Consider the following 12,490-nt stretch of genomic DNA (forward strand, 5'->3'; position numbering starts at 1 on the left):
AATGACAATCCACTGTGCAGGAAATAGCTAATATTTTAATGGCTTACTGACACTGATATTGAAAAACAAATTATAAAAAATGACACAACATCACTAAAATTCAGGACCAAGATTTAAAAAAAAATAAAAAATAAATAAATAAATAAATAAAGAAAAAAAAAAATAAAGTTACTGTTATTAAACCAACGAAAATTGATAAAGAGTTTCATAATCCTTAAAGATGAATACTAGTTTAGTGCCAAACACGTGGGATTGTAGAATTCAGTCCCAAGCTCAGCGTCACCAATATATCAAACCTTGGCCAAGACTAATAGCAATTTGGTCAAAAAAGTAAAATGTGAAATAACTTTTACACAGGCCACATTTTAGATTTAATTTTTCTCAAATACAAAATGTTATTTTAAAATGAGTTACCTGTAGATGTATCTGCATCTACATACACCAATTATGTAATTATTATACTAGGGATGCCCAAACATTTGAGCATGACTATGCAGAACATGTTTGAAATGCAGAAAGCTGTACTGCAGTAAATAGTCACATTAAACGAGTAAAATCCATTAAAGTGGCCTCATTAAAACTGCACAATCTGCATCATGTGTTAGTTATGTGGAGCATAGTACAAAAAAATACACATAAATTCTTGCCAGTGGCAGTTTTGCGTGACAATGGCCTACTGACTTTTTACATGTTTCCTAACAGCCGCTCTGTTTTTGGACTCTGCAATTCATGTGTGTGTGTGTGTGTGTGTGTGTGTGTGTGTGTGTGTGCTATTGTTTTTCTGCTTTGTACTCTGAGGTGTAATAAGCTCTTTAGCCATAAGGAGCTTTCTCTCCATTTCAAATCAGAGAATGCAGACTCTGCAGGAAGTAATCCCCTGTAAACCTGTCACTGGCTTTTTACCACCCTCCTCTGCACCCCCCATCCCATCCTCCTCCTCCATTGTCCCACTGTATCCAAAACAGGGAACCCTACATATCATCCCCTCTCTCCTAACACACGCAATCATTCACACACATGGCATGTGAAGCTGCTCTGCAAAAGTTAGCTTTAGCCTCCCAGCAACAGTCGTTCTACTGGCAACAACTAAAACCACAGGAGTTTAAATGAGTTCGTTTTGCTTCACTTAACACGCTTTACAGCTGGCAATAGGCACTCAGTCCCTCTCCACCCCAAATCCCAAATATCCTCAAAGACCCCTCAAACCCTTCATCTTAATATAAACAGAAAAGGAAGAGCCTAAATTAAAAAAAAGCTTGTATTCAGGACATCTGGTTAACAAAATGTGAAATGCTTCAATAAAATCTAGCTAAACTAGGTGACTGAACTTTGTTTCACCCTGCTGTACAGGCAACACACAGGTGCTTTGAAAGATGTGAAAGAAACACAGAAATTCACTGAAAATCCTTCACACTTCTCTAATGACGCGGCGTTTACAAAAGACACAAGATTAGAGGTAACATAAACCGTAACCCCTATTTATATAACACATTGTTTTAATCCAAAGGTCCTGCTCTACTAACCCTGTTAAGGTTCACTGCAAGCAGTGCATATGTTTTGTCAACAGAGCAAAACATAGGGGTGGGGTGGCGCCCGGGAAAGGGCAGATGCTTTGGATTATCTACAACAATTCAGGCAATACATGGCACAAACAACAGGTAAGGGAGGAGTGGAGGAGATTGAGGAAATTTCCTCTTGAGATTACTAGGAAACCAAGAGCAGATGGGACCAATTTTTTTCGCAACCAAGGTATAGGCCAGACCAGGCATGCAGGGCGACAGATAAAGTTAAAGAAATAACGCTGAGAGACATCTGATGAAGCCCGATTCCTCAACATAACAAAAGACAAAACAATCTAGAACATTAAAGAATTCTCTATGATAAACAATTATGTGACTCAAGTTTAGCAGACATTTTAGATTCATGGGAATCTAAAAAAGTTGTAGGCAAAAAATGATCCTTGTCAGATTTGGAGAAAAAATAACAACTGTATTATGCCTTAAGGAAAACTGCACCCAATAAGTTAAACACGGCTAAAATTACAGTATGAACGACAAAGGGATCAATTAGCATGATTTCAGTTACATAATGACTGCTACCAATTCTCCCAGTGATACCTACCAGTTTTCTTTTAGCTTTAGCCACATCAATGATTTACCATGAAGTTCTTTGTCAGACAAGCTGTAGTGTGTGCATGCATACAAATAAATATTTAAACAAAGAAACCTGAGATTGTTCAACAGTATTAACAGCCTGCTTTCTGGAGACAGACTGGGACCTGTTACCTGCAGTGTGAATCTTCTATTGCAACAGATTTTAAGACCAAGTACTTTGGGTGTGTGTATGTCTGTGTGTGTACTCACCACTGATGGAGAACAATGTGTAAACAATCTCGCCATTGGCTGAAGCCACACACTCCAAGGTGGGGTAATTGCTCTTGGTGATGTTAAGCCGACTCTCCACTGCTCCTTTCCCAAACGGTGGGTTGGTCATAGTTACTGTGACGACATCCTCCTCCTCTTGGGTGGCATTCAGCAAATTAGAACACCTGAGGTGTCACATAAATTCCCCATTCAGTGAAGCACTCGGTAATCAAGGAGGTAATGCAGTACTATATTTGAAAGTAACGTTAAAAGAGTTTTGCAAAATATAATGGTAAGAGTGCAAGTTAATTCTAATCTAACTTGAACATGATTACATTAGCTAACGGCAACTCAAAGTGAGGCTTTCCATTTGAGCAGCAAAGCATTATTCAACCTCATTACACACACCAGACTTTTAATTAGAAAACTAGTAAATAAAACCTTTTTTGCCACATAAAACTTGTTATTTCCTTTGTACAACTTTGCATGAGTTCAAATGTCAGTATTCCTAATATTTTTTAATGTATGAAAATTCATATATATGTAACCTATCCTAGTTTGCACTCAAGACTAGCAAAAAAGCTGGCTTCATTTAGAATGGTTAGGGGAAATTACAAAATAGTTGCTGAGAAATATTGTGTGACCTATTGATGTCAAACATAAACATCACCACACCCAAATATGAATAATCCAGAGGCAGAACACAGCAAAAAATTCAACCAGTCATAAAAAAATCCTTAAAGGGTAAAGAACAATTCACTACACTTAAGAGCATGTGTTTTTCCACTTCATAGAAAATACAAGGTACAATTTTGTAATTGACAAAATTCAGCTATGAAGAGGAACCAAGGCTCAAGAACAACTTAAAATATTAAAGTATTTGAAACATATAAACCAAAACACTTAATATGAAGTGCATACAGAAAATGACCAATAAGCTCTAGGACAAAGACACAGGGCTTATATACACATGAAGAAACAAGCGACACCTGTGAACCTCAGTCACGTCACACAAACAAGGGGAAGTGGCCAAAATCACACGAGGAAACAAGATCACATGGCTATGTAAACAAAACAGGGAGCACTACATGATTACAAAAAGCACAGGACATGGACAAAACATCCTGGTGATTCCATAAAAAAAGCCATTCATCTCTGCATATCTGTGGCACAGAAGAAACTTGGCTCCAACTTTACATGTTTAAGTACAAATTATCAAATATAATGAAAATGTACATAATGCAAATATGAATCATAAATACATTTTATACAAACAGGCCAAAGAAACCACAAGAAGGACACCAATGAAGATATTTATGGAAAATTCCAGACTCAATGTGCTTAATGCCAACGTCCCGATATTCAGATGTAACAATAGTCAACAATTACATGGCTGGCCTAAAGCCTAACAGGCCACTACCATCTTGGGTTTAATTAAGATCTCAGTAACTTACTGCTGTGCAATGACAGTAAAAGCATATTTCAATTCTAATTCAATTAGTCAGAATACAGCTCAAAACACTCTATCATACACGTGATAAAGTCAATCCCGATGTATGTATTAATGCAGGCTTCAGTCATACTGTAATGATTTTAAAACTTAAAACAAGCAATGCTCCCATCAGAATCTGTATCAGAAGCCATAGGACTACTTCATCTGTAAACTATTACACTGTCAGTGTGAAGTAAAACAGGGATATTTGCATCCTGAAAGGTGGATATTTTGTGTTTTTTAAAAAAACATATGGTAGGGAAGTTTCCAAAACAGCCCAAGGTACGACTTTCCACACGTGGCATACCAGAAAACAAACAAAAATTCTAGCCAGGCAACAATTTGTGCCAACCTCAGTACATAGGCTTCAGCAATTATTTCATCTAAAACTGTGTGCATCTTCATCTGAAATGGAAACATTTTCCATAAAATTAGGAAATTGTTAAAAAGATAAACCAAGCCCAAATCATTCCCCCATCATTCCAGTGGAATTCAAATATATCCAGAGCAGAGATGCGGATGAGGTTATCCTGGATGGACATAATCATGCTTAAGAAGTGATTGGACAATAGTCGATGACTCATTATTAGCTAAGATATGGATATACGTTTCCACGGACACCAGGTGTCCACTCTGTATTGTGTCATCTAAGAATAACCAGTCCTTCAAGAACTCACTGTTCCCCTGCTATCACATGGCTATTAGCAAACTAGTTCAAGTTCACTGCCTCAATCACGACAGAGTCAAATTACTTCATTCCACCAATGGCAGAGTTAATCCGCTCTGTCCAATCATCAAACATCATGTTAGCCGATTAACTAATCTGTGCAACGTCATGATGTGGCCTTATCTCAGCTATAAATGGAATATGTATAATGTCATTGCTAGTGGATTCACACTTGAAAAACATTAACAAAAACAATATTTAAAACCACACATTTGCAGTTTTGATATAGTCAAACAACCCTTTAATAGAGTACTCTATGTAGGAAACTGAAACATTTTGCATAGTAGATAATATTACATTTTATTAAGTAGTTTGCTGAAATAGAATGCTTATTCATAAATTAACCATTAAATCTGTGATACATAAGGACAAGCATACAACAAATTTTCTGGATGTACAGAGGAGATTTATAGATTTGAGACTTTCCCACTAATAGATATAGATCTAGACCTTTCTGCTTTAATTTGTAAGCTTTTTCCTGGAGAAAAACTAAAATGTGTTTTTATGGTATTTTGCAAGTTCCAGTGCTATTTTCTGAACATTTTATCCTTGGTTTTTAAATTGAGTTCTCAGTTAAAATGTCTCACTTTACAAGCTACACTGATTACAATACTCAAAAAACTATTACTGACTCTGGGGAGAACATACCTGGAATAGGGTTGGTCACAGTAATACCATGTGATCTGAGGTGTGGGATAACCCTCTGCCACACAGCGTACCTGCCCGTCAACCGGTCCTTCACGTGTAACAATTAGTGGCTTACCTGGGAATGAAGCCACATTTATAATGGTCAATTTTAATCGCAATTAGCAGAACCAAGATTTTAAGATGCCAAGCTATTTGGAAGCTTTCAGGTATCCTTCCTTGAGTCATAAGAAATAACAGTATAATGTAAATGTATTGTAAATGCAATGTAAATAAGTAGCAAAATGTCTAGAAATGGAGTAACTGAAAAACTAAAGTCAGTAATGTTGGTAATACTACTCTCCATAATAGTGAATGGTATGTCAAAAAAAAAAAAAAAAATCACATGTTTACAAAGCTTAAATATGATTTCCTGCAACCTGTAATTATTTCCTCTGCGCTGGTTTATATAACAATGAACAGGCTTAATGTCTGAGACTGACGGTTACAATTAATGAGTTATTTTAGTCAATTATACAATTATAGCGTTATTTTAGACAATATAACAGCAAACAGAGCAGCAACAATGCTGAGGTATCACATGACTAAAAGAAGCAGAACAAATATGCCCACTGGTTCCTTTCACATAATGAAAAATTGTAATATTTATTATTTACAATAAGCATATTAACTTACTTATGACATATACTTCAAACATTTGATGAATTGTTGCATCACCATTTGTCGCCATAAATGTGTAGAATCCACTCTCTGATACTTTTAAACGCACCAGCTTCAATTCACAGTTATACCTGAAAAATAAAATAAAAAAAAAAAAAAAGTCTTTCTCAGTGATTCTCAATTGTTATAGGCCAAGTACCACCAATTATCAAAACAAAACCTCCAAGTACAACCTATGAGTCATATCACAGAAACATGTGTGTGTTTGGTTCTTCCTCCATTCCGAAATAATTACTCTAAAATAATTAATAATTATTACAGACAGAAAACAAATAAACAGGCATAAAATAGATGTTTTCCATCCATCCATCCATTATCTGTAACCGCTTATCCAATTTAGGGTCGCGGGGGGTCCAGAGCCTACCTGGAATCATTGGACGCAAGGCGGGAATACACCCTGGAGGGGGCGCCAGTCCTTCACAGGGCAACACAGACACACACACATTCACTCACACACTCACACCTACGGACATTTTCGAGTCACCAATCCACCTGCAACGTGTTTTTGGACTGTGGGAGGAAACCGGAGCACCCGGAGGAAACCCACACGGACACGGGGAGAACACACCAACTCCTCACAGACAGTCACCCGGAGCGGGAATCGAACCCACAACCTCCAGGTCCCTGGAGCTGTGTGACTGCGACACTACCTGCTGCGTCACCGTGCCGCCAAAATAGATGTTTTAAACACAATTATACATTTATGAGAACAGACAAAATTTTGGGGTAATGATATTAAGCGTTTTGAATGAAATAAATGCGAGAAGAAGTGTCAGTTTAATACAGATTATGTGCTGTAAAGGAGAGATTTTAATTACATTTTTTAATATAAAATTCTCATCATCTGCTAGCTTTCCAACCTTATTGCTGGCTCAAACTGGTCTAATATTTTTACTAAACCCCAGTGTCTGTAAATGGGTTAAAAAAATGAAGGTTTACTCTGCTCAGGGCAGAGAAATGAAATCTGGAGTTTTCCAGAGAACGGCAAATTTTGAAAAGCACAAATTCCTGCTCCATAAGTGGGTAATATTGACTTATATACTGAATATTGATTAAATTCAGGAGACAGCTAACTGCTAAAAAGAGCTACAATGGTATTTCAAACAATGAATAAATCTTAACTCCAGCCACATATAAACAACAGTTCTTTTTTTTTTTCCTCAAACATAATGTTCCAAGACGTGAATCTTCTGAACATAAACAAACCAGAGAACAGCATTTGCCCACAATCTTAGACATTCCCTGTAGACTTTTTCATCACATTTACAGAATGCTAGTTTTGTTTTTGTCTATCTGTGCCTCTGGATTTTGCCCTACTTGGTTCAGTAGCATTCCTTGGTGTGTTCTCATGTTTGATCTTGGCTTGTTTTTCTCATTTCCACTTGGTTCTTTTTGTAATAAAGTCCAAATTGTCAGTCTCTAGCCTTTGCTTACGTTCAGAACATAAGCAGCTGAAACCATGGGATTTCACAAAATAATGGGGGATCGATTTCCCACGTTGAAAAAATTAAAAATTAAAAAGCAGGGGAATGCCTCCACCCCGCCTACCTATATATTCGAAACTACGGTGCCTATGTAGCCCATGTCATATTAGAAAATATAGTTTTGTAATTTTTTATATATCTATTTTTTTTAACACAAACTAATTATATTACGTCATTTAATGACATGATCATAAACACCATTTCCTGATTTTTAGATATTCTGTAATCAGTTCCTGAACTATTAAGCAATAAGTAAAATTTTCAAGGTTATCTCACGTGCCACTGGAGGTTTTAGATACCTCCAGTGGTAGGTATAACACAGTTTGAGAACCTTTTTCATAGTCACATTTGTGAATAAAAAAATGCAAATACAAAAACACAGTGGATGTCTTTCACTGTAAAGAAACTTAACCAATATTAGTTCATTATACTATTAACAACAATGTAAAAAGACACTGTTCAGGCTTGGTATTGATAGACTAATCCAGATGTAATGCTCATTGTTTTGATGAATTGTGTTGATGTGCATGTGTGTGTACCTGTGGGCATGTGAGCGTGTGATGATGACATGATCAGTTGTATTGGTGAGTTGCTGTCTGTTGTAGCTCCAGGAAGTGGTGTGAGGTTTAGGATAGGCATCCATATCCACACGCAGAGTCAAACTCTCTCCTTCTCGCACCCTCCATGTCCCATTGTGTACATGGGTCAGGTTAATGAATCCTTTACCTAATACAGACATACAAACACAATTTGAAACATTTAGTTTTCAACAGAAACAGTTAGCATAGTGGTCTGTAAGTATACGTTTTCAGCTTATTTAAAATCAAAAGTATACTCAAGGATCAACACTGGGAAAACCAGCGTTCGTGTTTAGAACACATGTTCAAAGTGCCAAGTGACACAACTGGATCTTTTTACCTCTTTAAGTTACAGCTAGTACTTACAGTCAAATGCGTGGTGCAAATCTGTATATTTGTTTTCAATTAAGTAGAAGAGGAGAAGTTTAAGAGAAGTATGGCTTGAACTTGGAAGCTATTTTTGGGCTTATGGTTTTGCTTTGTGGAAAGAAAAAACTTCCTTCACACTTTTGCCAGTTTTTATAAAGAATTTTTGGGCAAACCACAAAACTGAGAGCGCAAAACCAGTTATGCTCCCTTGAAGTTGCGTCTATAGACAGAACAGATATTTGTAAACTGAACTCTTTCATGACATGACTGTAATATTTGACATATTGATTGTGAAACACAAAGACATTGACCTACAGCATAAAGCCTGTTATAACAATGTTTCTGTAATACGAGTTTGGCTAAAGTTCAAAGAGGAAACCAAAAGTTGTGTGAATTTGTAGTGTGTGTTTTATGATATGCAGTCTTACTGAAGACATCAACCCAGACCGTCTCTGCACTGATCCCTCTGTAATTTTGAGCTTCACATCGATAGCTTCCAGAGTCATGCAACTTCACAGCCTGTATTTCAAGGAAGGCCTTGCGTACATGTGAGACGGGCTCAGTCAAAATATGAGAGACTTGACGTGTGGTTGCCGACTGTAAAGATACACAAAGTAATGTGTGGAAATTAATGGAAAATGAGTCTGTATTTGCCTGTTCTGTCACATGCAAAAATTTAAAAGCCCTTGGACAAATGACATTGTTTGTTTATTAACGTAAAATAAATAGTACATGCATCCTCTACAAACAACAACATAGTTGCACATATAATTTTTTGGTTTGTATTTATTATACTGGGGAAAAAATCACTGCATATAACAGGTCATTTGCAAACTGGCTGCATCGTACAGCTGAATGCATAGGAACGCACTTTTGCCATGTTTCAAGGTCTTTACATCAATGTGTGCTTTATAAACATGGAAAAAAAGGAGCCATAAAGAGACACACTTGCAGATTTATCTTATTTTTATTTTATCTGTACATTTAGAAGGCCATTTTGGGAGTGGCCCATACTATGTTGTATCAAGTCTCTTAACACAATATTGCATCATACTAAGATTTACATTCCTCAGATGACACTCCAGTCTAATTGCTCTATATTTACATATCAGCTCACAAGAATGTTGAAATACTGTGAAGCTCTCTTAGCCACTACAGCAAAAGTAAATAAAACTTGTAACAAGGCTATGTGCACTCTCATAACTGTCAGGCCATAATTACATAGCTATTATGCTGAGTGAAAAGGGTCAATCCATAAAGGCTGGGGGTGTGTCTCCAAAGGAACATTTCAAGTGTGTGAGATAAGGTAAGTGCGCTTACTACTCCAGTAGGAGGTATCCAGTGGATCTTGATGTCACTGTTAACGTTGGAAGTGGAGCAGGTCAGGCTGAGTTTTTGGCCCTGGGTCAGAAGCACTCTGCTGGGCTCAAGTAGGGATATTTTTGGGGGCCTGTCTGGAACTGACATCGAATCAAGACAAAACAATCATGAACTGTATAATCAAGTATTTATGAGACCACAAATATTAAGGGACCAGTTGTAATCAGTTCCTCTGGGCCACACTATAAGCACTTTTTAATTTCTAGAATTTACAAACTAAACCAAGCAGTTCACCAATTAATGCTTTCCTTCATATCAACTTTTGCAAGATTAGACACACTTGACAAACTGTGTGCGAAAATTATATTTAACCCAATGAGTTAGGTAACATGATCCCTAAAACTCACAGGTGTGGGGCATGGCTACAGGAAATCAGGGACCAAAACACAAAAGGACACAGACCAACCATGACATTTATATTTAAAAACTAATAAACACAGAAAAATATTCACAGTTTGTTTCATTATATGTATAAATGTATTAAAATATGTTTTATAAATATATAAATGTTTTATTCTCAGTAGACTGAATGTAATTTTTGCCAAGCTTCTCTAAAACATGTCTAATGTTATAGCAGTGTCAAAGAAAGACTGCATTTGTGGGTAAAGCAAACAGGTCAATTTGTTCATAGATAAACGAGTGTCTGGGCAAGGAAAAAATAGACCCTCCTGGGCTGGAACTTGTGACCCTTTTAAAGACAGTACATAACATGCAAGAAGAGAGCTGAACTATTCTTTGCTTTCTCTCTCTCTTGCTCTCACAGTTTCTTACCCAGTCGCACACTGAGTTGGTAGTTCACAGATGTGACCTCTTTTCCATTTAGGGATCCTATGCAGATATAGCATCCTTCAAAGTCTGGTTGAACATTGCTCACAGTGATGCCCGTCTCTGTGCTGGCAGTGTACCTCATCTCAGAAGGTAGGGGGCGCCTATCGCAGGTTTTCAATCTCAGGTCGGTCATGCTGGGGTCCGTAGCTAGGCATGGGATGGAAGTGATGTTACCTGCTGCTACCATAATATCCGTTATGATGGACCTCCTGAAGGGGTGGTCAGGATCTGCTGAGAGGAAGGCTAAATCAAAAACCAATGAAACACAACCAAGGGGCTTAGATTAAGACATGAGACTGCAAGAGAAAGAGTGACAGATGGAAAGTCCAAGACGGACAGGGACAGAGAGAAAGAGAATGTGGATGGAGCATAGCAGCACATGACAGACAAAAAGAGTGATAGCAGATACCCTCAAACACAATACACAACATACAAAAGCCTACGTGACAGACACAGACACAGCCTGTTCCCTAATGCAATTTTAAGTTCACTTCCACAATGTAGGAAGCTGCCCCTAAATATACACTAGATGTTTAATACTGTATGCTCAGCAGTGTACGTAAGAAGTCTATACAAGGGTCTATGAGGCTAGACTCCTGAGTGGGGCTACAACTAACATTGAGAAATAAATGAGTAAAAAGATTTCTGTGGGATTCTTTACCCAAATATTGTTGCAGGATCCAAACCGCAGCACACTGCTAGAAGATTATATGCAGTTTTTAACAATGTAGCTCTTTTCAGCATTATCTCAAGTGTATTTTAATCTGTTGATATATAAAACTCAGTAACAGGGCATGGATGTATCAACATATGATCATGGGATATGTTTCAACTCTGTGGACAAAACAGCTGGACATGTTGGGACTACTATATAAGGTGCAGACATATAAATCACAAAGAAACATACTGATAAATCCTCAGGTTTATGTAAACATAAATAGTATTCACAAACAATAAATTTTTATATGAGCAAATAAGATTTTTTGTGGAGTTTCTTAAGGCTTTTAGTCCATATGATTCTGCAAACTAGGTAACTTCAATGGCCTTGTGTCAGTAAACCCTAACTTTATTAATCATGGTCAATCTGCCATGCCTGTAACCAACCATATCCTATAGAAAATAAATTGTTTGTATTTTTTTTAAATTTAAAAGGAAACAAGCATTTTCTTGTCTTCTTTTTTACCCAGATCAACCGTATATATATTGTCCTACCTCAAGTGTACCACTCTGAATGGTATAAACCAAGTAAACTGTCAGGAAAATGTTGGAATTATTGCAGTTACGTTATTTCTAAGCTAATGACACACCGCATTCAGGTAAAACAACTACGCAGATGTGTACAGTAAACAAAATTGTAGCTAAATTAAATGTCTGGATCAATTTCCTACTTGCCAGTAAATGGTAATTTACTTTATTTAACGACCGCTGTGTCTAGAATTTTTAGTGTGTGTAAATTATAAGAAGGAATTGGTTATACATTTTTTTCTTGATCAAGTGATAGTAAAAACACATAAAGCACAAATACACAACTTTAGACATACATTCACTAAGTAGATATACATGACTGTAACATTTTGCAATATAGATATATCAACCCTCACACACATACCTGTAACAAAGACATAGATGGAGTTTTTGTCTCCTGAGTGCTCCTCCAAGCACACATATCTGCCCAGGTACATGGCTTTCACATTGACTACATTAATAGTAGACATACTGCCTTTCCTCTGCTGCTCTCTGACAGGTCGTCCTGGGCGATCTTCCCGATGCCATCGCACTGGGCCATCACCCTTGCAGCTGAGAGATAGGTTGCCATTCAATGGCACAGTGATTGCGTCTTTGTCCGGGTCAATAGTGAGTTTGGTACTGCCTGAAAAAATAGTCACAAATTGGACCATCAATAA

At 37.1% G+C, this 12,490-nt stretch overlaps 1 protein-coding gene across 3 annotated transcripts in view; it reads right to left on the reverse strand.

Moving 5' to 3' along the window:
* kita (KIT proto-oncogene, receptor tyrosine kinase a) overlaps positions 1–12,490 on the reverse strand; it is a 30,856-nt gene that overhangs the window by 10,323 nt on the left and 8,043 nt on the right. The window contains exons 2-9 of one of the 3 annotated variants that reach the window (XM_066676642.1): positions 12,196–12,456; positions 10,530–10,814; positions 9,699–9,838; positions 8,807–8,975; positions 7,971–8,157; positions 5,903–6,018; positions 5,231–5,345; positions 2,364–2,548 (exon numbers count right to left, since the gene is read on the reverse strand). In XM_066676642.1, the coding sequence (XP_066532739.1) occupies positions 2,364–2,548; positions 5,231–5,345; positions 5,903–6,018; positions 7,971–8,157; positions 8,807–8,975; positions 9,699–9,838; positions 10,530–10,814; positions 12,196–12,456 (1,458 nt within the window). Of the gene's footprint in view, positions 1–2,363; positions 2,549–5,230; positions 5,346–5,902; positions 6,019–7,970; positions 8,158–8,806; positions 8,976–9,698; positions 9,839–10,529; positions 10,830–12,195; positions 12,457–12,490 lie in introns of all 3 variants that reach the window. The other 2 variants (XM_066676641.1, XM_066676640.1) reach the window with 2 other exon arrangements.

This window comes from Hoplias malabaricus, chromosome 7 (assembly GCF_029633855.1).
Source record: "Hoplias malabaricus isolate fHopMal1 chromosome 7, fHopMal1.hap1, whole genome shotgun sequence".
In the NCBI taxonomy this organism is placed as follows: domain Eukaryota; kingdom Metazoa; phylum Chordata; class Actinopteri; order Characiformes; family Erythrinidae; genus Hoplias; species Hoplias malabaricus.